The sequence below is a fragment of the Elgaria multicarinata genome, chromosome 7, assembly GCF_023053635.1.
Source record: "Elgaria multicarinata webbii isolate HBS135686 ecotype San Diego chromosome 7, rElgMul1.1.pri, whole genome shotgun sequence".
NCBI lineage: Eukaryota > Metazoa > Chordata > Lepidosauria > Squamata > Anguidae > Elgaria > Elgaria multicarinata.
In genome coordinates this window covers 62893354-62917837 of record NC_086177.1, presented here as the reverse complement: position 1 = coordinate 62917837, position 24484 = coordinate 62893354, and the positions used below count along the sequence as shown (strand labels likewise).

General features: G+C 41.7%; 1 protein-coding gene across 1 annotated transcript in view; it reads left to right on the top strand.

Annotated features, from left to right (window-relative positions):
* NOL4 (nucleolar protein 4) overlaps positions 1–5481 on the top strand; it is a 122396-nt gene extending 116915 nt beyond the window's left edge. Inside the window, exon 10 of the mRNA XM_063130703.1 lies at positions 5200–5481. Within this exon, the coding sequence (XP_062986773.1) occupies positions 5200–5393 (194 nt within the window). The 3' untranslated portion in view covers positions 5394–5481. The remainder of the gene's footprint in view (positions 1–5199) is intronic.
* The last annotated feature ends 19003 nt before the right edge of the window (positions 5482–24484 follow it).

Genomic DNA, 24484 nt, shown 5'->3' with positions numbered 1-24484 from the left:
CCCTGCTTCATGTGTTGGGCCAATGACAAACTGAGACAGCCCCATGGTTGTCATGGAGGCCATAAAGTCCTGAGCCGGAGCTCCAGAGACAGCCTCAGCATGAAAGTTGAAGTCACCCAGAACCACCATCCTGGGTTCCTCCAACACCACACTCGAGACTGCCGCCGCCAGCTCAGTCAGGGAGGATGCCGGGCAGCAGGGTGGGCGGCATACCAGCAGCATCCCCAATCTGTCTCTCTGGCCCAACACCAGGTGCAAACCCTCAAGGCCTGCTCCAAGATGGAGTGGTTTCCTGGTGACAGAGATGGAAGATCTATGAATCACGGCGACCCCCCCCACCCCGTCCCTCCAATCTATGTTGGTGCTGCACTGAGTACCCAGATGGGCAGAGCTGAGTCAGATCAACCCCACCCAGCTCACCCACCCAAGTCTCAGTAATGCACACCAGGTCAGCCCTCTCATCCAGGATTAAGTCATGAATAAGAGAGGTCTTATTGCGGACCGACCTGGCATTAAAGAGTAGCACCACAAGGAAGGAGGGCTCAGTGGATGAGCTACCAGGTACATGAGAACTAGAGGAGGAGGGTAGAAGCGAACAGTGTGAAGACACCTGAAACCTGTTCTACACTGATGTTGCAACCCCTTCCTCCTGCCATATCTCCTTCTGCCCCAAATCACTGGAATAGTGGCTCCCCCTCCATGTGTCCCTGCATCACGGCTTCCCAGAAACATCTTTACCTACACCACCTATGCACTCACTCACCATTCAAACCCACACTCAGCCATACAAACAACACAGTCACATTTCTCACTTGTGGTAACCAGCCACTGATCACAGATGGACTTCAGGCTACTACCAACTAAGCAATAAAGTGCTTCCCCCCCGCCCACACAATCTCCCTCCCTTAGTAACTGCTAATTCTACTACTACCTGATGTGTGGCCACACTCCTCCCCCTGGCTCTCACACAAGGGAGCCTCCTGCTTCAAGTATCACAGCCTCTCACTCTGGGCAGATGAAGCAGCTATAATAGGTGAAGCCCCCAACCTCTGCCTCTCACTCAGGGTGGGGAGGACACAAGAAGTAATTATATCATTTCCCATGAGATCCCTGCTCTCACTCAGGGAAACTCTTCTCGCACAACCGAGGTAATGGTTAAAAGAAGCAGCGAGTTGACAGCCCAGGGAAGAGAGAGAAACAGAGAATCACCCTCACGGCATCCCGAAGGGGCAAACCAAAGGGGCGCGCCCCCTTTGGGGCGGCCCACCACCTCGTGGCAGGGCAGTTCTTATGCTCTTCAAGCCTCAAGGTCTCAACAGGCTTGGAGACAGCTTGGAGATATCCAAGGCAAGATACCCAATGCAATTTTCAGTTTGCACCACCAAATTCCTGTGAATATCCAGCACCATGAGGCAGGAACATGCCCTTAGTGAGCATAAGAGTCCTCCAAACATCCACTCCTCCCTCCCGATGCCCAGGCTGTACTCACCTTTTGGCAGAGGCTGCCGATACATTCTTTTCTACCACCGTAGTGGGATTTAGGAGCGATCTTTTTCTGCCCAGCTAGCATGACCCAAAGATAGGATCACTGTGACTTTATTTAGGGTGCTTCCTGACATTATTATTATTATTATTATTATTATTATTATTATTTATTTATATAGTACAAATGTCATGTACTATATATTTATATAGTACATGACATTTATTGGTGTACATGACATCTATTGTGCAATTGCCCCACGTCATTCACAGAATTTTAAGGGGTGGGTGGATGGTTGTGCCCAAAAGTCGTCTTCCATTTATAACCCTCCCACCTTTTCTCACCACTTCTTTCGTCTTACCACAGAAAATCTGTGTTGGAGGAAAACACAGAATAGCTACGCAATGTCTTTTGTCTGGTCGTTTTAGGAGCCATCTGTCTGAAAGCAACCTTAGTTTCGTAGCCTTTTCTATTTGTCAAGTAACAATTAAAGAAATCACACACAGATATAGGGTGTCATCAGATGAGCATTTTACAATACGCTTGTGACTGGCCGCTCACAATTCTTCGCGGGACATTTTGACGATGCAGCGATCCTGCCACACACATCTCCCACTCCATTTGCCAGTTTTCCAGATTTAAAATAAGTCTCAGAAAATCCAACTTTTTTTAAAAAAAAAGTCGGGAATTCCTGCCATGCGCAGGAAAGTTCCGCTACAAAGGTCGCTGTTCCCATTGTTCTATTGGGGCCACATGGTCTCTGCACACCCATGGAATTGGAGCTCGTCCCCAATTCGGAAGTGAAGCAGGGAGCAGAGCAACAGTACTAGATGGTAGGGGAAAGCGATTTCCCCCTGTCTGAAGGATCTCTCTCTATGCTAATAGTATATTAAAATACAACCATAACTGTTATAAACACTAACAAGCAAAATCCCCTCCTCTAAATTGGATCACAGTCAATATTTTTTAATCAAAGATCTATTTAAACGTATCAAAGGCCAACAAAAAAAATTATACTCTTCCTCTTTGAAAGCTGACCCCATGCTGTATCAGAGCTTCTGAATCTCCGCTCGGTTTCAAAAACTATCTTCTATGCAATAAGTGTGGGGCTGGATCTAGTTTCACAGTTCTTTTGATTCTGATCAGTGTTAATTGCCAGAACCAAAGATTATTGGACATCTCATCACAGATGTATAAACAGCCTTTCCCCATTTTAAAATTATATATTACCGTTACTAATATTATAGACAGTAAATTTTAACCCACATAAAGGTAATGGCTGCATTTTTCATAGCCTGTTGTCTCCAACAGGCTATTAAATATCAAACTGGCTTTCCATACTAGTAGCTGAGGTAGGTTATTGCAGAGATAACTCACATATGGCTTTGCTACTCATGAGCCATCAGTGCTGTTATCAGTGAAATAAGCTGCTGTATCGTATATCTGACCTGCATTTTAGAATTCTAAGTAATTGATGCTGCCAATGAGTAATTTATGAAGCAATAACTACCTCATGTTAAATCTTGCAAGTCATTTGTCCAGCAGTGTATTTAATGTCAGATTTACTCAGCAGCTAATATGATAAATGAACGTCTAGCTCTTGGAGAGGATTCACAGTGCTTGTAGCATTTTGAATGATTTAGTTAAAACAAGAACTGCTTAGCTTCTAAAAATATGTGATGTCTATGCAACTTAAATGAATCCATAAACCATAGTCAGTAACTAGTTACAATATAAATGACTGACTGAGTCACTTCTAAGATGGCTAGAGAAATGATATCCTTGTGAGCATTGGAAATTATATGTCAGAGAAGATTTTTTCAACATCAGGTTTAATTTGCTGCTCTAGAAGAAGCTGAACCTCTACATGCCTGAGAGAGAACAAGGCTGAGTCACAAGATCATGCAACAAGCTGAGTTAAATGACCTTAGTGCCATTTTTAACACACACACACACACACACACACACACACACACACACAAGATGATGATGATGATGATGATAATGATGATTTATATAGCGTTTTGTAACAAAGCGCTGTACATGAGAAAACAGGTCAGGAATTTACAAAACTGGAATAAATACAATAATTCTAATAAAAGAACTGAAATTAAAAGAATATAACAAAAAAAACCCTTTAAAAACCTATATAAAATGTGGAGTGGCCACCACAAAAACCATCAGCATGTTTTAGCTCAGGAACAACCAGCCATCCCCCTCTATTCAAAAAGAAAGGTTTTCAAAGCTTTCTTAAACACCTCCAAACTCTCGGTCAACCACAGTGGCTAGGGGAGTGAATTCCACCGCTGAGGGAGAAGATCCTGGAATGCACAATACCAGGACACTGCAATCCATGAGGTAGAATGGGTCAGGAGGGCCTGACCCATGGATATGGTGGGCTGGCTCAGAACATACCAGGACAAAAGGGAGGAAAGGTAAGCTGGTTGGTGCAACCAAAGGGCCTTAAAGGCCAGGAGTAAGATCTTAAATTGGGCCCTGGCCTTCAATGGAAGCCAATGCAAGGCCCTACGATGGAAGGAGGTATGGGTAAATCAGGGGAGGTCCAGAACAGTGTTGTTAGGACTGTTCTGGACCAGGTTCAAAGGGTGGAGAGAGGAAAGAGGAAGACCCACTAGGAGACTATTACAGTAATCCAGGCATGAGACAACCAAGGCCCGAACCAAGAGGTCCGCAGTCACTTGAGACAGGAACCTGCGAATCTGGCATATGTTCAGTGGATGAAAATTGCAGGCCCTCACTGTGTTGTCAGTATAGGAACACAGCGAGAGACGGTCGTCCACCAGGACTCCCATCATAAGAGACATCTCTTATTGATATCTCAACAAGTGTTAGGCTGAGCCAAATTTTCATTTTTAAAAAAAGTGTGTCAAAAATTTCATTGGACAGGGGATATTTATTTTAATCAAGTTATGCAAACATGTAGATTTGCTGTTATTCCCCAAGTGTTGAAATCAAAGCACAGATCACAGGGCACCGTGTTAGAAATCCCAAAGGGCTGTTCTTAAGACTCAAGGAAGCTGTGCAGTCCCTGGGGTAGCCCAGAAATGTATTGCCAGATGAAATTAGGCCCCCTACATCAATGCCATAGATGCCACTGATTTGATATTGGGTTGGATCTAGATTTACTCTGGATTAACTACACTGATGGAAGTGAACTTCCCCTCCCCTCTTTCTTATGGCAGCCCCCTGAAAATACTACACAGAGGGGACTCTGCTGAATGGTGTGAGCTTTGGTGGAGGGGAGGGGAGAATCCCCAAAGGAAACAACCTTCCTCTCTTGAAAGACAGATACCAATTATCTTTTATTGCAGTGATGTACATTGTATCCTGCTCTGCCTTTGGTTTAACACTCCCACTGAAACTTCTGAAACTAGAAAACAGCTTTGCGGAAGTTGACTGAAGTCTGGCAAACAACAGTATCAGCATCTGAAATCCATTTGCCACCATTGATGGTTCAGCAGTATAAATTGTGCCAACAGAACCATAAGAGCGAATCTAGCTTGGTATGAATGCAAAAGCTAAAAGAAGCAATAGATGCACTAATGAAGCAGTTACTAACTAAAGATTTTTTCCCCTTAAACCATGTTTCTTTCTTCTTTGCTCAGGCATTTGCTCTGTTCTTGAGCTATGCATAGCTTAGCACATCATAATAAAGATATCCTGATGTCTCCTTTGTTTCTGTTTGTCATTTCCAGGCCCAACTGATCTCAGTATGAAGCGACAATTAGCGACCACTCCTGGATCTTCCAGCAGTACCAGCTCTCGACCTCAACTGAGTCCAACCGAAATTAATGCAGTACGGCAACTGGTTGCAGGATACCGAGAATCAGCTGCATTTTTATTGCGTTCTGCGGATGAACTGGAAAACCTTATTTTGCAGCAGAACTGAGACACGCGACCATCCTGCTGATCTAGTTTTATCACAGAATTTCCACTAATGACATTTTGATTTCCCAGAGCAGATCTTTTAATTACTGCACAGTCTTGCTGACGAGTTAAGTACCATAATGCCACACTGTTCTTGGTGTTCTTGGTGTATTAGGGTTCTTCAAGTGAACTTCGACCTCTGAAATTTTGGAGGTTCTTTAATATATCCAGCCTATTGCTTTATGTTTGTTTGTTTTTCATGTGTCAGCATCAATAGCAAAGAGTGGTTAGAATTGTTAACTCGTTCTAATATGGACAGGAACAGAAGATGCTGGGGGGTTAAAAATTGGTCCAAAATCCAAGTGCAATATTAGTGGAACATGCTATTAACTCAATGGACTCAAAGCTGCATTATATGGCAAAATGTTGCCAAATGCCCTGTTGTTAACAGGACGCAATTGCAATGAAAAGGATCTTGTATTTTAAAGAAAATGTAATTTTTATAGAAAACACAAGACAAAAATGTTGGGTCTCATTCTAAATTGATCATTTTTACTTTGGTAAATTTTTCACTGATTTTTCAGATAATGTTTTGAGGAGTTATTGTAAGTCCTCTTCTCTGAAATCTTGATCTCCCTCTCCAATCCACGCCTGTTCTACAGCAAATACTTTTTCATGCTGGGCAGCCCATTCCCTGGTGGATCCCTACACAAGTATATATGGAATGACTTCCAAAGGAAGCAGATATTTCCTGAGCTCACATTATTTCCGCCTCCATTTCATTATGAGTTGCAGCTTTATTAGCAATTAATAAAGATGTGAAGGTTATTTTTAAAAGACATATCATTTTTTTAAAAGTGGTTTCCTACAAGCTAGCTCATTGTATTCCAGGATTGCTGCTGCTGTCTTGTACAAGTCCTTCTAGTAGTGAATGGATGTAGATGATTGAATGTGAAGAGGTTGCAAGTGACAATCGGAAAATTTGCACTCTTGTGTGTATTTATTTCTTTTTTTCTTTTTAAATGAATAAGTAACTTAAAAGGGCCATTGACACTTCTGATGTGATTTTATAATGCTAACACTGAAGTAAAAACTGTACAAAAATTGTAAAGGATGCAGCTGCCACTTAAACAAAGTTCCTTTCCCCGATTTCCTTTACCCTGATTCTTATTTTATGATGTCAAATACACATCAATGGTGTTTTTGTTGTGCGCTAAGGAAAGCTTATTTTTTATGTATTTAGAGAGAAGTATTTTAGTTCATGCTTATTGTAATATCTGTTCTGTTTAGCTTTTGTTAAAATAACAAGTTCCTTGTGCATTCCTGAATTTGCCTTATTTTGTGTACAATTTTTACGTAATTCGTTTTTTGACAATGAGTTTAAGGCATTGGTGATATTTTCTATCTACTTGTTATATATAGTTTTTCAAGTAATGACTGTGATTGTGACAAAGTAATGTGCACTTTTTCTTGTAACTGTGGACATTGCTATGCTTTTTCCCTTTAGTGTTTCTAGAATTACTGTTGCTTACAGTTATGTTTAAAAAAAAAAGACAACTTTTGTGATACTGTTGGTGAATATCATTGTGAAAAAGCCTATTGAAATGAGTGTTTTGGAGATACCTAAATACACAAAACTTTCTTTTACGTTGTGGACACAAACGTCGTTCACAAATTTAAATGAAATTTTAAAAAAATGAGGGCTGGGGGAAAAAATCTTCTGTTTCATTTGGGTAAATAAACAAACATTTGTGTTTCAATTCAGGCTTGTGAAACAATGTTTTAGCATACTCAAAAGTTCATCTTGTCTGAACACTTTTTCTCTTAATGCAGTTTAAATCCAATTTATACAAAGAGGTGGAGGTAATTTCTAAGGAAATATCCATCTGAATTGGTTAACCAGTTTGATCGTATCAAATAGATAGAGGCATGCTCTTCATAAGACTTGAAAGCAGCATTCCTTAGATTTTAATGACATCAAGACAACTCAGTTTGCTTAATGAAAGTTTGGTTTCAAATTAGTATATCTCACATGCAGGTGGTGAAGGGCTGCAGGTTCCTAGAGAGGGGTCCTAACGTCTTCACATGGCCACATTGCAAATTGACTCTAAGGCCTTAGCTAGACCTACCTTTTGTTCCGGGGGAGACGAGGGGAGACCTCGCATTGCGAATAATGTGAGATATTGCCCTCGTTTACACACAAGGCGCAATGACCTCAAGAAGAGAGGCATTGCGCCTCCTTTTTTATTATTCTTAAAGGGCCGGCAGCGCACGAGCGCTCCAGCGGAAAGGTAAGGGTTGTTGTTGTTTTTAAAAAAATACTTCCCCCGCTTCCCCCACCCTAACCCCAATGGGCGTAGCTCCTGGCTCTGCGCGAGCAATCGCGTGGAGCCGGCTCAAGTTGCGGCAACGGGCCACACCTTCCGCAGTCTCGGCCTCAGTCCGGGACCACGGAAAAACCGGGCCCAAAGTGTAGGGCTGTATCCGGGGGCCAGGGAGGGATGATCCCTCCCTGATTCCAGGATCCCCTGTGCGTCATCTGGATGCACAGGGACAATCCTGGGGTTCGCCCCAGGATAAAGGCTGGTCTAGCTAAGGCCTAATATTAGTTCTATAACCCTAGTAGAATCACCACCAATGTAAAAACTAACTTAGCAAATGAGCAAAATTTAAGTATAAATAAAAGCTGATGGGAAAGGAGAGAAAAACTAAGATAGTTAATTGAGCAAACAGTGGGCACAATCCAGCCCTGCACGACAAGAGCAAGGTGTAGAGAAATCTTGCTTAGATATATATTGCAATCCATTGGGCCTGTTCAGATGACACTGTGGTTAGTGAAGCTTGGTTCTTTGGGGTTAACCACAAGCTGTTCTGTTTCACACAACACTTTAAGACGCGGATAGAGCCACTAACCCTGCTGGAGATGGTCTAACTGTGGTTAGTGAGTGAGCAGAATTTAGCAAAACTCATCGCATAAGCACCTTAAACCTTGCTGCTTAACCAAAAGCCTTAACCAACAGGGTTTAAGGTGTCTTCTGAACAGGTCCATAGGGTGTGCCATGGCTGTGATAAGTGTGCTAAAATATATTGCCCATAAACTGAAGCCCCCGCCTGTGCCTTGTCTAAAAGCATCCAACAACCTGGCCTTTCTCAGACCTTATTATTATTATTATTTATTTATTTATTTATTTATTTATATAGCACCATCAATGTACATGGTGCTGTACAGAGTAAAACAGTAAATAGCAAGACCCTGCCGCATAGGCTTACAATCTAATAAAATCATAGTAAAAAAATAAGGAGGGGAAGAGAATGCAAACAGGCACAGGGTAGGGTAAGCAGGCACAGGGTAGGGTAAATCTAACAGTTTAAAGTCCGCACAACATCAAGTTTTAAAAGCTTTAGGAAAAAGAAAAGTTTTTAGTTGAGCTTTAAAAGCTGCGATTGAACTTGTAGTTCTCAAATGTTCTGGAAGAGCGTTCCAGGCGTAAGGGGCAGCAGAAGAAAATGGACGAAGCCGAGCAAGGAAAGTAGAGGCCCTTGGGCAGGCGAGAAACATGGCATCAGAGGAGCGAAGAGCACGAGCGGGGCAATAGTGTGAGATGAGAGAGGAGAGATAGGAAGGAGCTAGACCGTGAAAAGCTTTGAAGGTTAACAGGAGAAGTTTATATTGGATTCTGAAGTGAATTGGAAGCCAATGAAGAGATTTCAGAAGCGGAGTAACATGGTCAGAGCGGCGAGCCAAGAAGATGATCTTTGCGGCAGAGTGGTGAACAGAAACCAACGGACTGATGTGAGAAGAAGGAAGGCCAGAGAGAAGAAGGTTGCCTGTTAGCGAGGCAAAGAAAGGCCTCCATTAACCATGAATAATTGGATCCCTTGCAGAACATCCGGAAAAGCAGTGTCTATGCAAAGGTGGAACAAGACTTGCATAGTGGGAGATGAAAGGGTTACAATGTATTGCTATGCAGAGCCCTTCCATATCTAACTCTCTCCAGAGAAAAATGTTCAATGTAAGTGTCAAGTTGAAAATGATCACATAGATGTCTCAGAGATCCCAGCCATTAGGTACACCTTTCTGTGTGAGCTCAACTTAAAAAAGCATTTTTCCTACAAAAACAAGTTCTATTTAAATAATTTATACAAAAAACTAGGGCTGTGCTCCGCTTTGCTTCAGAGCGTAGAAGCAATAGCAAGGCGGCCTGATTTTCCTCTGACAAAGGCGGAGACTAAGCGGGTCGGGGGGCTGCGGATCGAGGTGAAGAGGATCAAGACCAAGCGGATCCTTCGCCTTGATCTGGAGCTCCGAAAAAAAGGTAAATGGGAGCTTACCTGGCACTGCCGCAGTCCATGTGGCGATGGCGGCAGAGCCAGGTAAGGGGGCAGAGGGGAGGGGGGCTTACCTGCCTCTGTCATGGTCTGGCAGCAGCTTCCACAGGCTGAGACTTAAACCGGAAGACCAGGCTGCAACCACGGCCTACCCTTCCACTTTGAGCCTCGGCCTCAGGTGAAGCCGCTGCCGGAACACGACAGACGCAGGTAAGGGGGGAGGAGGGAGGGGGCCTTACCTGCCGCCGCAGAGTGGACCATAGGTGGATCGACGTGGGACAGAGTGGGCCCGATCCGCAATTTGCGGATCAGGTGCAGAGTGGATCGGGGGGGGGGGGGGTCCATGCACAGCCCTACAAAAAACAGCCCAAATAGAACAAGTCTGATCATTCAGAGAGCTAAAACTGCTTGGCAAAACATGCATTGCTACTGGTGTCTGAGCCAAACAAAATTGGTATCTAATTTCGTTGGCTTCCTTATGATTACCTTGTCTACCACTCTGCATTTCCAGCAGTCAAATTATCTTCTCATTCCCAACTGCAAAAGTCTGGAAAATCAGAATGAAGGTTCCTGCAATGCATGACCAAAGCTTTGGCATGATCCATCTCCCACAGAAGCAGTTCCATATACTGGAGAGGCATTGGCGTGGAACCCCAGGCTCCCTCTTCTCTCCCAGGCTTGCCTTTGGCTGTATAGTGCAGGGGTAGACAACCCATTCTCCAGAGGTTTTGGACTACAACACTCCATATAATTTGGGCTTATGGAAACTGTAGTCCAAAAATCTGGAGGGCACCAAGTTGCCAGTACTTGCACTATTTGCAACAGAAGACCTGTGTATGCATGTGCATACACACACATGCCCACACATTCTCCTCTGTAGGGCAGTGACCTGCAAATTATTTGTGCTCAGAAATTATCTATGTATGGCCAAAAGCACCCCAGGGATGAGGGAGAGGGAAGAAAGGGGGATTCATTGAATCCTGTGCCAGTCTCCTTTTATGTGAATCTGGACAGGCTGGCTTGTTGACATGGGCTGTTGTAAGGTTCTGGGTGGCTTGTAACCCATGGCAACAAGCCACCCTAGCCAGGTTTGCATGACATGATAAGCAGCACTGCCAAGGGTAATTATGCAAATCCCCCCTGGCACATGACCAGCACATGATTGTGTGAATCTGATCTGTGCCTTAGCTTGGTTTCTAACCAATACAGATATCCCACCTGGCTGTTGATGTTAGGTGGTCTCAAGCTGCTGAATAATACACAAGAAAGAGCGAGGGAAAGAAAGACGTTCCATTGCCATACTTAATAACATCTCCCATAGACTGTTCCATCACTTCATTCTCATTACAAATTCTGAGCAATGTAGGACCCTGGTTTTTCTGACCCACTTATCCTCTGCCATAAAATCAAGGGTAGAATTTCAGATAATGGGGAGCAGTTTCCAGCTGAGAAAAGCTGCAACTGGCCTAGCCAGCAGCTGGAGTCCCCTCTCCCGGAGCCAACTATTGCAGTGAAAATGTCAGGGATTTGAGTAAGATGCAGGATGGATACAGCCACACAGCACAGAGTAATGTTTTATCGCATAATTTATTTATATCAGTATTGCAGAGAACAGCTGTAAATCCAATAGACACAGGAGGCTTATTCTTACCACCATCCACGCATTGAGATTTAGGCTCCAGGTTCCAATGCTAAACTGGGTTATATTACAGAAATGGGAAGATCCATCCAGGAGGTAAATAAATCTGGGTGTTGCAGTCGGGGCTGCTAATTTGTCATTGCCTGCAAACAGTTAAACAAGAATGGGGCTATTTAATGGGTGAGGAGCAGTTGCTACACAAACGACAGACTAATAGAAAAATAAGCTCACTAATGAGTGGAAAGAGTACCATTGGCTAGGGTGACCAATTTCCCCGGATTTGTCCTGGTTTTTGTTCTTTCCATGGTGTCCGGGGGGATTTTCTATAATTTTCAATAATGTCCTGGAATGACACACCTTCCCCATTAAGGCTGCCATTAGCATGGCAGGAGGGAATGACATGCTTTCTTGAGGCACATCATTCTCCCACCCCGAGCTCCAATTGAGGTCTTAAAGGGGAAAGTGGGTCATTCATGGACATTATAGAAAAGGCCCCAATTGGAGTGGATGGTGGTGGTGCAGAATGAAATCCTTTCCCCTCCTCCACTCCAATCGGGTTCTTTAAGGTGGCGGGGGAATACAGTACTTTCTGCAGGACTCAGAAAGCTGCTTCCCCATACACACACTAGGTGTCCTCTTTTTTGGTTTCCCCAATATGGTCACCCTACCATTGGCACTAGTCAAATTTAATATAAATATAACGACGGCCTATTGAGTTATGTTTGGTCTAAACTCGGATGAGCAAGGCTGGTAATAATAATATCAATATAATATGAGCAAGGCATAATAAACTTATGTTGGTCTAAACTCAGATGAGCAAGGCTGGGGGGTTGGTGTAATTTCTTTCAGCAAATTCACACCACAAAGGTGTGAACCCTCCTGGGGTGGGGTGAGGTTATGGTTACTTGTTTTAATATATGCTCCCATGGGGGACAGGTCTCCAAGCACAGAAAAGGCACTGATAGGGAAAGGCATTCACCATTCCTTATAGAACAAGAGCATAATCAGATTTAAAATATACTCCCACCTGCTTACCTCAACAGTAAGCTACTTGTGTTTGTGTGTGATAGAGTTTAGCTATGCAGTCCTCCCACTGGGGCTGTTTAGAAGGATAATTACTGTCCGTTTAGAATATCCTTGTAACACTCCTTAGCTTTTAAAAGCCTGTTCCTTCTCATATTCTTGCTCTGCTATGACAATCTGAGTTTCCAAAAGATAGAAAGGCTGAATCTCTTTACTATAAATAAATGAAAACAAATGTATCCAGCAGATGGCAATGATAGCTATAGATACAATTTAACAACATTACATTAAAATGCATAGATTCTTTTGAGGTTCCTGTAACAATGTATTGTTGGTCTGTGTATTTTAATTACCTGCGATAATATTTCTCCCTGTGCTTCTTGGTCTGGTTTTTTTTAAAGCTTTCTGGAAGGATATTTATAATTTTATGAAGTGGTCTTACTATTTGCAACTGTACTATCAGTGCTCGTTATATAATACTCAATATGACTCTGCACCAAACTGCATATGTTTTTCTCCCCGCACCACTCCATTCTATTTCACTGAGTTACACTTTCTTGTGTCTTTGTGCTATGGAAACTTCCCAACATCAGTTGACCCAGCATTTGCTTCTCTAGCAAAGCACTGACTACATTTTGGATCACAGCCTCACCCCTGGCAGTGCTGAAGCACCAGTTGCGAATGAGCATTAATAATGCCCCAAGTTGATTTAAACTAAAATCCAAAGCTGAAAACAAGAAGTGCACCAAGAAGCGAGGCAAAAGCGCATGGGATGATTTATACATCCTTAATAAGATGTTCTGCTCTAGTTTCTCCTTTGCCACTGAAGGGTAACAGGTCTTTCAGCTTCTTCCTTAGCTATAACATTTGAGAAGCAAGACAGTATGCAAAGACCACAATGGAAAAAAATATTCTGTCAGGGAGGGGCATGACCAGATGAATTCATTCTACCCAACAGGAATGTTTAAGATGCTTACAAACCAAAAAGAAAAAATTTAAACATAAACAAAACAATATTTATAAGAGGTTTAATAAAACAGTATTTATAAAACAATAATTCACAATGGTACAAAATTATAATAACAATGTTTTCTGGTCTGAGAAGTTGTGAGCCTCCTTAGGAGAGTCATACACAAACGTTGTCCCACCAGTGAGAAAACTGTTCCGCAGCCTCCAACTATTTCTAATCATCTGCTAAAATCCAGACTCTTTTAAATATTTTGAGAGGCCTGGGGACTGAGTGTTCATTTCAGGTCCCCCTTTCTTCTCCCTGCCTCTGGTGTCAGTTTAATTTTTCCTCTTCACTTGGAGTGACTCGGTCTTTGTTAATATGTGGCTCCCTCCATGCTGAGGCCCAAGGCAATTTCCCCCACTGCACCCTCTAAAAGGCTGGTTAAGGACACAATCCTATGCATGCTTAGACAGAAAAAAGTCCTACAACTCCCAGCATGCCACAACCACGCTGCGGCATGCTGGATGTGGCATGCTGGGAATTGCAGGGCTTTTTTCTGTCTAAACATGCATCTGCCAAGATACCGGGCACCTTGGAAGTCCTTCTTTGGCTAGTTCCTAGCCCAGTTGTAGGCCTTCCCGTGTTGGAGGTTAGCATGGATGCTTTCAGGAAGAATATAAAAAAATTGGGGACCATATTTTTTCCTTTCCCACTCTTCAGAAAACACACACACATACACTATAGCAAGGAAGTCCTGGAGAGGGTAATCCTACGGTTGTTCAGAAAACCCTTTCAGAGGTCGAAGACTGTGCTCTGATTTCAGAAGGGGGACTCAGAGATCTACCACCAACCCTGCCCCTGCACAGACTCCACATGGAGAACTGTGATAGCTACCTCTTCAAGGTCAGAAAATTGACTCCACAGAGGGGGAAAGGGTGGGGTGGGGAGAAGATCAGGGAGCCAGGATATGATTTATCCCAAGCCTCTTTCAACCTCCTTCCCTCCCCCACCGAAGCACCCTCACGAGACTGGCTAAAACTTCTGTCTAGTGAAATAAGGGAGATCAGCGGGTGGGGAGGCAATGATTGTCTCTGCCATTCCTCCGGCCCTGCCAGCTTCAGCACTGCAGGGCATAGGAACCTTGGAAACCTTCGCATTCAGAGTCTTCCAAGCAGTGAGGATGCAGTCTATGGGATTGTGCTCTCTGTGCAGTGTAGCATTTCTATTTGCTTTAAAATGGGTAGCTGTGACTGCTTTGGCGAGAAGCAATGAAACAACTCCCTATTTTATTTTAGTGTTTTCCATTGCCCCCTTTTTGGTACAATCTTTTAATATGGAGTATTCTGCCTTTCCATTACGTTGGTTATACTTCCATTGGAGGAGATATCTAGATACTTATTTTGCCAAAGTTATGCTTGCTCTCTAACTATCCTATGCATTTCAAAAGGTCTTCATTCACATGTAAGTTATATTACAAAAAAAATCTATTTAGTTATTTCATTATCTATCGAAGTCGAGTGAAAATGTTAAGCATCAATTCATGAAGATCTATATCATTAATTCCGTGTAACCATAACTAATCTTGTCAGACAAACTTTTAACAGTTTGTGGGTGGTACAATGTACCTGTAGTGCAGCAATTCTTAACAGGCAATAGCCTGGAGTCCTATACCCTAGGTGACCAATTACTTCCCATCCAGAGGTATTTAACCAGAGGGGGGTGGGTAGTTGGCTGCAAGAGAATGCAAAGGCTGAAGATGCATCTGAAGGGAAAGTTTGGAGAGAAACAGTTTTCTGCTACCTTTCCCAAAGAAAAGGCCTGGGTCAGCAGGAACCATTAAGGGCAAGACTGAATAGGGGAAGGGAACTTAAAAGAGTGCATTCTACAGAGAATAATGCTTCCTTCGTGTATTATACAGATGAAGAGGGATCGGCCAAATCAAAGGGCAGCATCCCCTGGCCCCATGTCCAAACTTCATGAATGAGGTGCAGATTTCCACAGGGGGAAAGGTCTACACACACATGTTAACGTGTGGACATCAGGTATGGGGCTGCTGGCATGGCCCTGTTGCCCCTCTTCATATGTAGAAATCAGTTGGGTGATTACAGATGGAGGCTTGGTAAATGCTGCAATTTTTCATCTTGTAAATAGCTATAAAATGCTTATGTCTGCCCCAGTCACAGACTTAGCCATTTTATTTGTATGCCTCCGATCACAATCCTAAACTTTATACCCCTCAGCAAAAGGAAAGAAGTAAAGGACAAATTTAAAAACAAAACAAGGAAACAGGCCCAGGAACGTGGCCCCAAATTCAGTATTGAAATAATCAGTATTTGAATTTCAGAGTGAAAACCATTCAACTCACATGACATGAGTTATTCGACCTTCCCTGTTGCGCTGACTAAAAGAATCCTTCCATCAGAATTTATCACATTTTGAGATTTTGGCTTTAAAACTTGACATCAGATAGCAGAAAGCCGATTTTCAAATGACAGGTTTGGCAAGACGTCATTAACATTTCTTTTGTATGAAAGGCAGTTAAGAAGTGTAAAACTAAGAGCATTGTTTTCAATGTCATTCTATGAGCAACTTTCATTTTACTTTCTCAGGCTTAGGGCTAAGCTGGAATTTTCATGGGTGTGGCTATGGAAATGACTCCTTGTGACATCTCAGCTGCATCATAATATACTGAGCACCAGCACAGCTTCCTTAAAAGCAACAAGGTCAGTGCCCAAGGCTTGGGGAAGCTGACCAAAAGGCGATGAATATTCCTTGGATATTTTAATCAGGCTATGACAAAAGTTGACCAATGACAATGACAAGACAGCAACTTTTAAGAAAGAATGAACTGAGCTGAATTTGAATCAGAGTTACATGGTAAGAGGCTTGATTTTCCATTGTCTGTCTTTAAAGCCAGCCTCATGTAACAAAAATGTGTGGGTTTATCATAAACTAACATGATCTATATCAAACATCATCTACATAGATCTAAATCTGAAGTGAGGAACATGGTTACATGATGGAAGGCTGCAGCCAAACATGACATGTGTTGGCCATGTGGCAACAGATCTACAGTATTGTTGTAATGCCCTAGTTCTGCATAAATGTGTAAAAAATGTGTCCTTGAAAAATGTGGATATACAGGGGCTGTTCGCATGGCATGACAGCCCACTGTGGGTTATTTAACCTATGGTGAGGCTGTGGCACATGCAGGGCGTGTGCAGATGCCATTTTGAAGACGCAATCCCTGCTCAGGGAGTTAATGTGTTCTAGGGTCATTCAAGGGTTATTTAATCCTCACATAACCCACACACACCAGGTTCACATGACACAACAACTCCAGAATAGTGGTTGCCTATTCAATTTTTCTACCCGCAGGCATCATGGGACAAATACTCTGTACAGCACCATGTACACTGATGGTGCTATATAAATAAATAAATAAATAATAATAATAATAATAATAATAATAATAATAATAATAATAATGTCATAGCATGTCACTCGAACCCAGTCATCGACTTTATAGTGTCACCTTCTCAAGGTTTTTCAGTACAGCATGGTGAAATTGGGATTTGAATCTCTCCCCAATCTGGGTTGAATCCATTTTTGTAATGCAACAGGGGAAAGAAGTAGGGTGCCCAGTTACAAATCATCAAAAAACAAAACAAAAAACAGCTATTTGCATAAAATTTGCATATGCTAATTTTTATCTACGGATGCAAAATTAGACGTAATTATTATAATTTAAATAGAAATAAAGCACACTCGCCATGATGTGGAAGACTGTGACCAGGTGATCCTGTGTCCCTGCCTATTCAGCATGCTGCCCAGGTGTTCACTTTTGATGGGCAACAGTTTCTATGGCTCATTATCTTTAAACTGGAATTGGACACAACAGGTTGTCAAATACAGGACTGACTTCTGTAATACGGGACACCTGGCTACTTTAGATTTTTTTATTTTTATTTTTTTTGCCCCTGGATAAATGACATTCAATCATAATAAAAACTACTAAATCAAGATGAAATTAATTAAATCATAATAAAAACCAGTGAATGTGTCGTCTGCATCTTTGACAGAGAAGAGCTAATATTTGGGTTCTTGGCATTAAAAAATGCAACAAAGCCCACAGTCTGTAGTACAGTGCCTGGGGGACTATAGAGAAGTAGATTGCTTTTGGCAAGTGAAGTGCAAACAGAAGTTACTTTACTTCTGGATTCATAGTCCATAGAAGTAGGTCATCATTTCTGCTGAATTATCATATTAAATACACCTAGTAATGCATTTTCAGAATTGAAACACAAGGCAATGTTGCAGTATGGAACAGAAGACCAGATGGTATTTTTTTTAAATTGTGAATTGTTTGGAATTGCTCAGCTACCCGCTTGCTAAAAGAAAAAGACCGGGGGAAAGGAAGTCATTGAGATGAAACATTTTAATAATCTATGCTGAGAGGCCACCTGTATAGCAGTCACTGAACCTCTGCACAGCTTGCTTGCCTCCTTTGCCTCTGTCCTCTCTTCTTTCCCTCCCTATCTTGTCTTTCCAGGGATCCTTATAGCTCTGATCCAATACTGATGATCAAGCGGCAAGGTTTTCCTTCACAAATATGCTACGTTATCTGTATTGATGAACGCAATTCCCTGCCGTGATTCTAATATGTGCTAAAGGCTGGGGGCGGGGCTTGTGGAATGGTAACCACATTGAACCACTTGATGAGTTGGTCCTCTAAATTAATAATCCAAGGCACACTGCTAGAGTTATCTTTTATTTTTTAAATAAAAAATATCACTTAAATTTTGATGTTTTGATAGAAGCACATTTTAAGCTATAAATAAAATCCATATTCACCTTATTGGTGATTGGGGTGTCTATTTATTGCTAGAATGAACTATCAGAGAGGGAGGCAGAATTTAAGGGTAGACCAAACAGCCAGAAATTGTTCCTAAGAGAAAGATAATAACTCCAAAGGGAGCTGGTAAAAGTTTTATTGGCCTTTTGGAAACAGTGATCGTGCGCTGGGTTGACATTTTCATTGAGCTGTTCACCACAACCCCAAGATCTCTCTCTTGTTTGGTCACCACCAGCTCAGATCCCATCAGGTTATACTTGAAGTTCGACTTTTTTGCCCCAGCATACATCACCTTACACTTGCTTACATTGAACCACATCTGCCATTTAGATGCCCACTCTCCCAGCTTGGAGAGATCCCTTTGGCGCTCGTCATAATCCCTTTGTGTTTTAACAACTTTAAATAATTTTGTGTCATTGGCAAACCTGGCCACTTCACTGCTCACTCCTAATTCCAAATAATTTATGAACAAGTTGAAAAGAATTGGCCCCAATACTGATCCCTGTCAGGCCCTGCTATTGACTTCCCTACATCGGGAGAATTGACCATTTATTCCTACTTTCTGCTTTCTGTTCTTTAACCAGTTACTGATCCATAAATGGACCTCTCCTCTTATTCCATGACTGCTAAATTTGTTCAGGAGTCTTTGGTAAGGGACTTTATCAAAAGCTTTCTGGAAATTCAAGTAAACAGTGTACACTTTACATGTTTGTTGACACTCCCAAGCAATTCTAGAAGATTAGTGAAACAGGACTTGCCATTGTGGAAGCCATGTTGATACTTTTTCAATAGGACATATCCTTTTATATGCTTAGTAATGTTGTCTTTAATAATGCTTTCAACCAATACCAGGAACAGATGTCAAGCTAACCAGCCTGTAATTTCCTGGATATCCCCTGAACCCTTTTTAAAAATTGGTGTTACATTGGCCAGTTTCTAGTCCTCTGGTACAGAGGCTGAGCTTAGGGACATATTGCATATTTTGGTTAGAATATCCCTAATTTAATATTTGAGTTATTTGAGAAATTTGCTTTTAATTTGTCAATAAGGCTGAGAACTTCATCTTTTGTCACCACTATTTGCCTCAGTTCATCAGACTCCCTTCCTGAAAACACCAGTTCAGGCACAGGCATCTGTCTTCTGCAGTAAAACACCCATGCAAAGAATTCATTCAGCTTCTCTACAATCTCCCTGTCCTCGTTTAGTACTCCCTTGACTGCATTATCATCCAGCGGTACAACTGCTTCCCTTGCTGGATTCCTGCTTCTGATATATTTAAAGAATTCTTTATTGTTGGTCTTGATATTGCTAGCAATGTGTTCTTTAAAATGCTTTTTTGCAACTCTTATTGTCTACTTCAATCGCCTTTGTGCAAGCTTGTGCTCCCTTTTATTTTCCTCACTTGGGCAAGACTTTCATTTTCTGAAGGAAGCTCTACAATATCTTCCTTGACACTGTTTGTTAACCATGCTGGTGACCTCTTGGACTCAGTGCTACCTTTCCTAACCTGTGGAATACATTTTAGTTGAGCTTCTGTTATTGTGCTTTTGAGTAAGCTCTATGCCTTTTGCAAGGATTTAACTCTCTTGATTCCCCATTTCAACTTTCTTTCCATCAGTACCCTCATTTTAGAGAAGTTTCCTCTTTTGAAGTCAAATGTGTTGGACTTCCTGGGCAGTTTCCCACTTAAATATATATTGAACCTGATAGCACTGTGGTCACTGTTACCATGGTTCAACAATGGCCATAGCTATACCTAAGGTTTATCCCTGGATCATCCAGGGGTCAAACCTGTTCATCTAGGTGACACACAGGGGATTCAGTGCTCAGGCAGGGGTGAACCCTGGATGATCCCAGGATAAACCTTAGGTCTAGCTGTGGCCAATATTTACATCTTGTATTAGGTCCTGGGCAGCACCACTTAGGATTAAGTCCAGGGTTGCCTCTCCTCTGGTCGGTTCCATGACCAATTGTTCTAAGGCACAGTTGTTTAGGACAAACATAAGACTGGAGAAATTCTCAAAGTTTGAGATGATCTGAACCTAAAATTGGAAAAATGAGAAACTGAGAAATCTCAAAATTGAGAGATTCATTCATCTCTGCCTACAGATAAATGAATTGCCAAGTGCATTTGACAATTTCCCTCTCCAACATTGCAGCTTTCCTTCCAACCACTTAAGATTTGAAGCGGTTTCAAATTTGATTTCTCCTCAAGGTTGAACAGCTAGTTTTGATGGATACCAGAGCTGATTGTTTCATCCACAATTAAAACTAGTAAAAGTTTTATCCACAATTAAAAGTAGTTCTTCATTCATTCTACAACTAAACATTTTGCTTTGACTACATGACGCGAAAATGACAACCTGAATCATTGCATGCCATTCCTTAAGCTGACAGTTTTGCATCTCTTTTGTAGGGTGGCAGAAACAGACTATGGAAGGAACATTTACATAGAAACAGTTCCTTTCAATATGATTTTGGTCACAGTGCCATGGATCATTTTAGCTGCTTTAAAATATGGTTCATTAAAGCAATACCGCTTTACCTTACATTTTCTTTGCTTGAGATTCCGTAAATGAGCTCTTTTTGCATTTCGCCATATAGCTCTCGATAATGTAATCTTCCCTGGAATACAAACTCTGATGGTGTACATGTTGGATTGCTTGCTGCTCTAGGCAGAAACTCAGACAAATGCCCTTTTATCTGTGAAATAAGTCAAGTGATATGACTGTAAGAAGAGAAGACTAAATTCTCAATGGTGTATAATTAATGTCACGGAATTGTGAAAACATAGAACTGACAGGTTGTCATGGGTCATCCTCTGCCAGTGATAGGAATCTTTTGGATACAGAACCAGAATGTAATTCTCCTGCCATGGGAATTGAATTCTCTTCAACTAAATCAACCAAATGCTTGTGTAATATGGAGATAGGCCTGGTCTAGGCAAACGGTTCAACATAAACTAAAACTGCTCCTAAAATAAAACACTTCAGACTGAAGGTGGGAGATTGTGTGTCTGAGCGCTCCCTCACAAACAAATCCCTATACATAAAAGGGGAGACGGCGAAGTGAGAATTCTGTTTTCTGACATCTAGTTTTCCATGTACATTAGGTTAAAAAAGGGGGGATATCATTTTATTGTGTGGTTTTCCTGCTGACCATAGTGCATAGTTTTACTATGCGATGAGAGGTTTGTCTAGACCAGCCTCCCTCAACCTGATGTGCTCCAGATGTCTTGGACTACAACTCCCATAATCTCTAGCCAACATGACCATTGCCCAGCTTGACAGGGTAGTCTCCCCAACTATTTAACAGCTTAATGCAGCCTTCTCCAAGCTGGTTCCATCCAGATGTTCAGACTAGAACTCCCAGAATTCCTGTCTATTGGCCCTGCTGGCCCTGCTGAAAAAGTATAGATCTACTGTCAAATTTCCTAAATATGCAAATAATTGAGAAACTGGAGGGTGTATCCATCTGTTCCTTCCTCCTAGTTTTCTAAGCTTAATATTGGGAATGTAGCCATTATATGCAGCCTGCCAAAATGAAATTCATCACTGCCTGTTAAAGTCATGATTTAAGTGCTAACTTCCAGTTTGTATGGAAGCAAATATAAATGCAGGGAAACTATTTCTTTCTTCCATATCCATAAGTAACCAGCCTATCTCATCGATACACGTCAGCCACTTCTTTACATGATATTGGGATAAAACCATGATCTTTACTAAAGGGAGGGAAGAGGATATCTTCTGCAACTTCCCAGTGAATTTTATTTATTTATTTATTTATTTGTTACCCGCCTCTCCCTCTGGATCAATTTTGTAATTGGGGTTATGAATGTGAAACTTTACCTCCTGAAGGCAAATACAAAAAATCTGGTATCCTCCCCCACAAGTGTCTGTTGATGGAATATAAATTGTGCTGCTGGAATCTGGCTTTAAATTTTTGTTGCGAGATTGAGAATATTAGCTGGATTTCAGATTCTGGTGACTATCAATCACTGTTCTACAGGGAGCTTAAATAGGCCATCCAAATAACAATGGCTGAATGCATTCAGGTGAATGCCGTTAGTTTTCATGAGGAATCCCAAATATTTTTGTGCAAATAGCCACAGTATAAATAATGATGAATATTTGTATCATGTATGTATGTTGTAGGTACAGTCCTACTGACTTAATAGACATTTTTGTATACTTGATGTAGAAAATATGGCCTGGTATGTTTAACTGGCATGTGTCACACAATTCCTGTGTACTATACTTCTCCATGCTAAGTCATTCCAACTCAGGGAATGGGCTGGGATAGGGAAGTTTGATCCAAGCACAATTTATTGTGCTCCATTTCTTCTTAGCTGGTAGGGTATCCCCCTTGAGAACAATTATCTGACAGAGTACAGAATAGCCTTTAGGCTGTTATAAACATTTATGGAGTCAGTATAGAGCCAGGTATAAAGTCAGGAATCTCTAACTGCCTCCTAGGAGAACTCCCCCCACCTCCACTCATGATGTTGTACATTATATCAACATATAATTTGGATATATATTGAAAAAAAGCTTTTTAGTAATGCAATGTATATTTCCAACTCAGAGCAAACTTACGTATTTTATAGCAGCAATTTAAAAGGGTTGAGTTGGGTTCCTGCAGTGGATGGTGTGTAGTGGTAATGAATAGGAACCAAAGTTTCCCTTGGAGTTGCACACAGGAATAAATCAAGGCATCACAGCCACCATGTTCTTTATGCCAGGCTTTCCCTCGTTATTAGAAAGCATTTTGTTTTTCATTCCAGTCACTAGCTGTCTGTTTGCAGCAATGACTCGCTGGGCAAGTCCCCGGGTTGCCAGAGCAAAGAGTTGGAGAGTGCATGTATAGCCTGCTAAAAGATGCTAGAAATCAGCAGTTTGGCAGGGAAGGTAGAGTAGGACACAAGGAATCCCTGAATTCTCTTCTCCCTCCCCTGAACAGCTGATCAACAAAATTCCCACTTGTTTATAGTGCTCTGCCCTGGGTTAGACTGTGAAATGATGGGCACAGTGCCCATTTGCTTAAATGAGATCATCTGGGACTATCTGGAGGATCAAGGATAGGGTGGCCACTGAAGAATTGCTCAAAAGGAGGAAACACGTCACCAAAAATTAAGGTAATGAGTTGCATAATATTTGCATATGCTTATTTTATATATGGATGCAAATGCATCCATATATTTTTTATTTATTTATTTATTTATTTATTTATCATACTTATACCCTGCTCCTCAGCCAAAAAAGGCTCTCGGAGCGGCTTACACTTAGCAAAAAAGACATATATAATGCATCCATGTATATAAATGCATCCATATATATAAATTCACTTTCTTTCCCCTCACATATCGAGGCTGTAGCCAAGTCCTGCCATTTTTTCCTATATAACATTGCTAGGATCCATCCGTTCTTATCTGAATCTTCTGCTAAGACCCTTGTCCATGCATTAGTTATCTCCCGTTTGGACTTTTGTAATCTTCTTTTGACTGGTCTTCCTTATGCTCATCTCTCCTCTTTGGTCTCTCTTCACCATTCTGCAGCCAAGATTATTTTCTTGGCTCATCGTTTTGACCATGTTTCTCCTTTGATGAAATCTCTTCATTGGCTTCCGATCCCATATAGAATTCAGTATAAGCTTCTTTTGCTGACATTCAAAGCGTGTCATAGTCTTGCACCTCTTTATCTTTCCTCTCTCATTTCACTTTACCATCCCCCTCGTACCCTCCGTTCTTCAAATGTTACGTTACTCTCCCGCCCAAGAGTTTCTATCTCTCTTGCCCGGCTTCGCCCATTCTCTCTGGCTGCCCCGTTTGCTTGGAATGCTCTTCCAGAGCAACTACGTACCATGAGTTCCATTGTAGATTTTAAAACACATTTTAAAACTCATTTGTTTTCAATAGCTTTTGGTATTTTAGCTTGATTTACTGTTCTTATTACTATGATTTTTCTCTTGTTTCTGCTTTGTGAACCCCTTCCCCCCCCCTTCATATGTTTTAATGTGATTTTAGATTGTAAGCCTCTAGGCAGGCTGTTTTATTTGTATATTTTGTACAGCACCAAGTACATCGTTGGTGCTATATAAATAAATAATAATAATAATGTAGAGAAAATTATTATAATAAATAGGAATATAGTACATCTTACCATAGCAAGGAAGACTACAACCACGTGAGCTGTGTGCCTTGCTCAGTCTGCTGTCCAGGTGTTTGGATGGGCAACTGCATGCCCAGCTCCTTCTTCAGGTGGTTCTTTAACTGTATACTGGACAGCCCTTCAAAGAGAGGATGCCTTCAAAGACAGG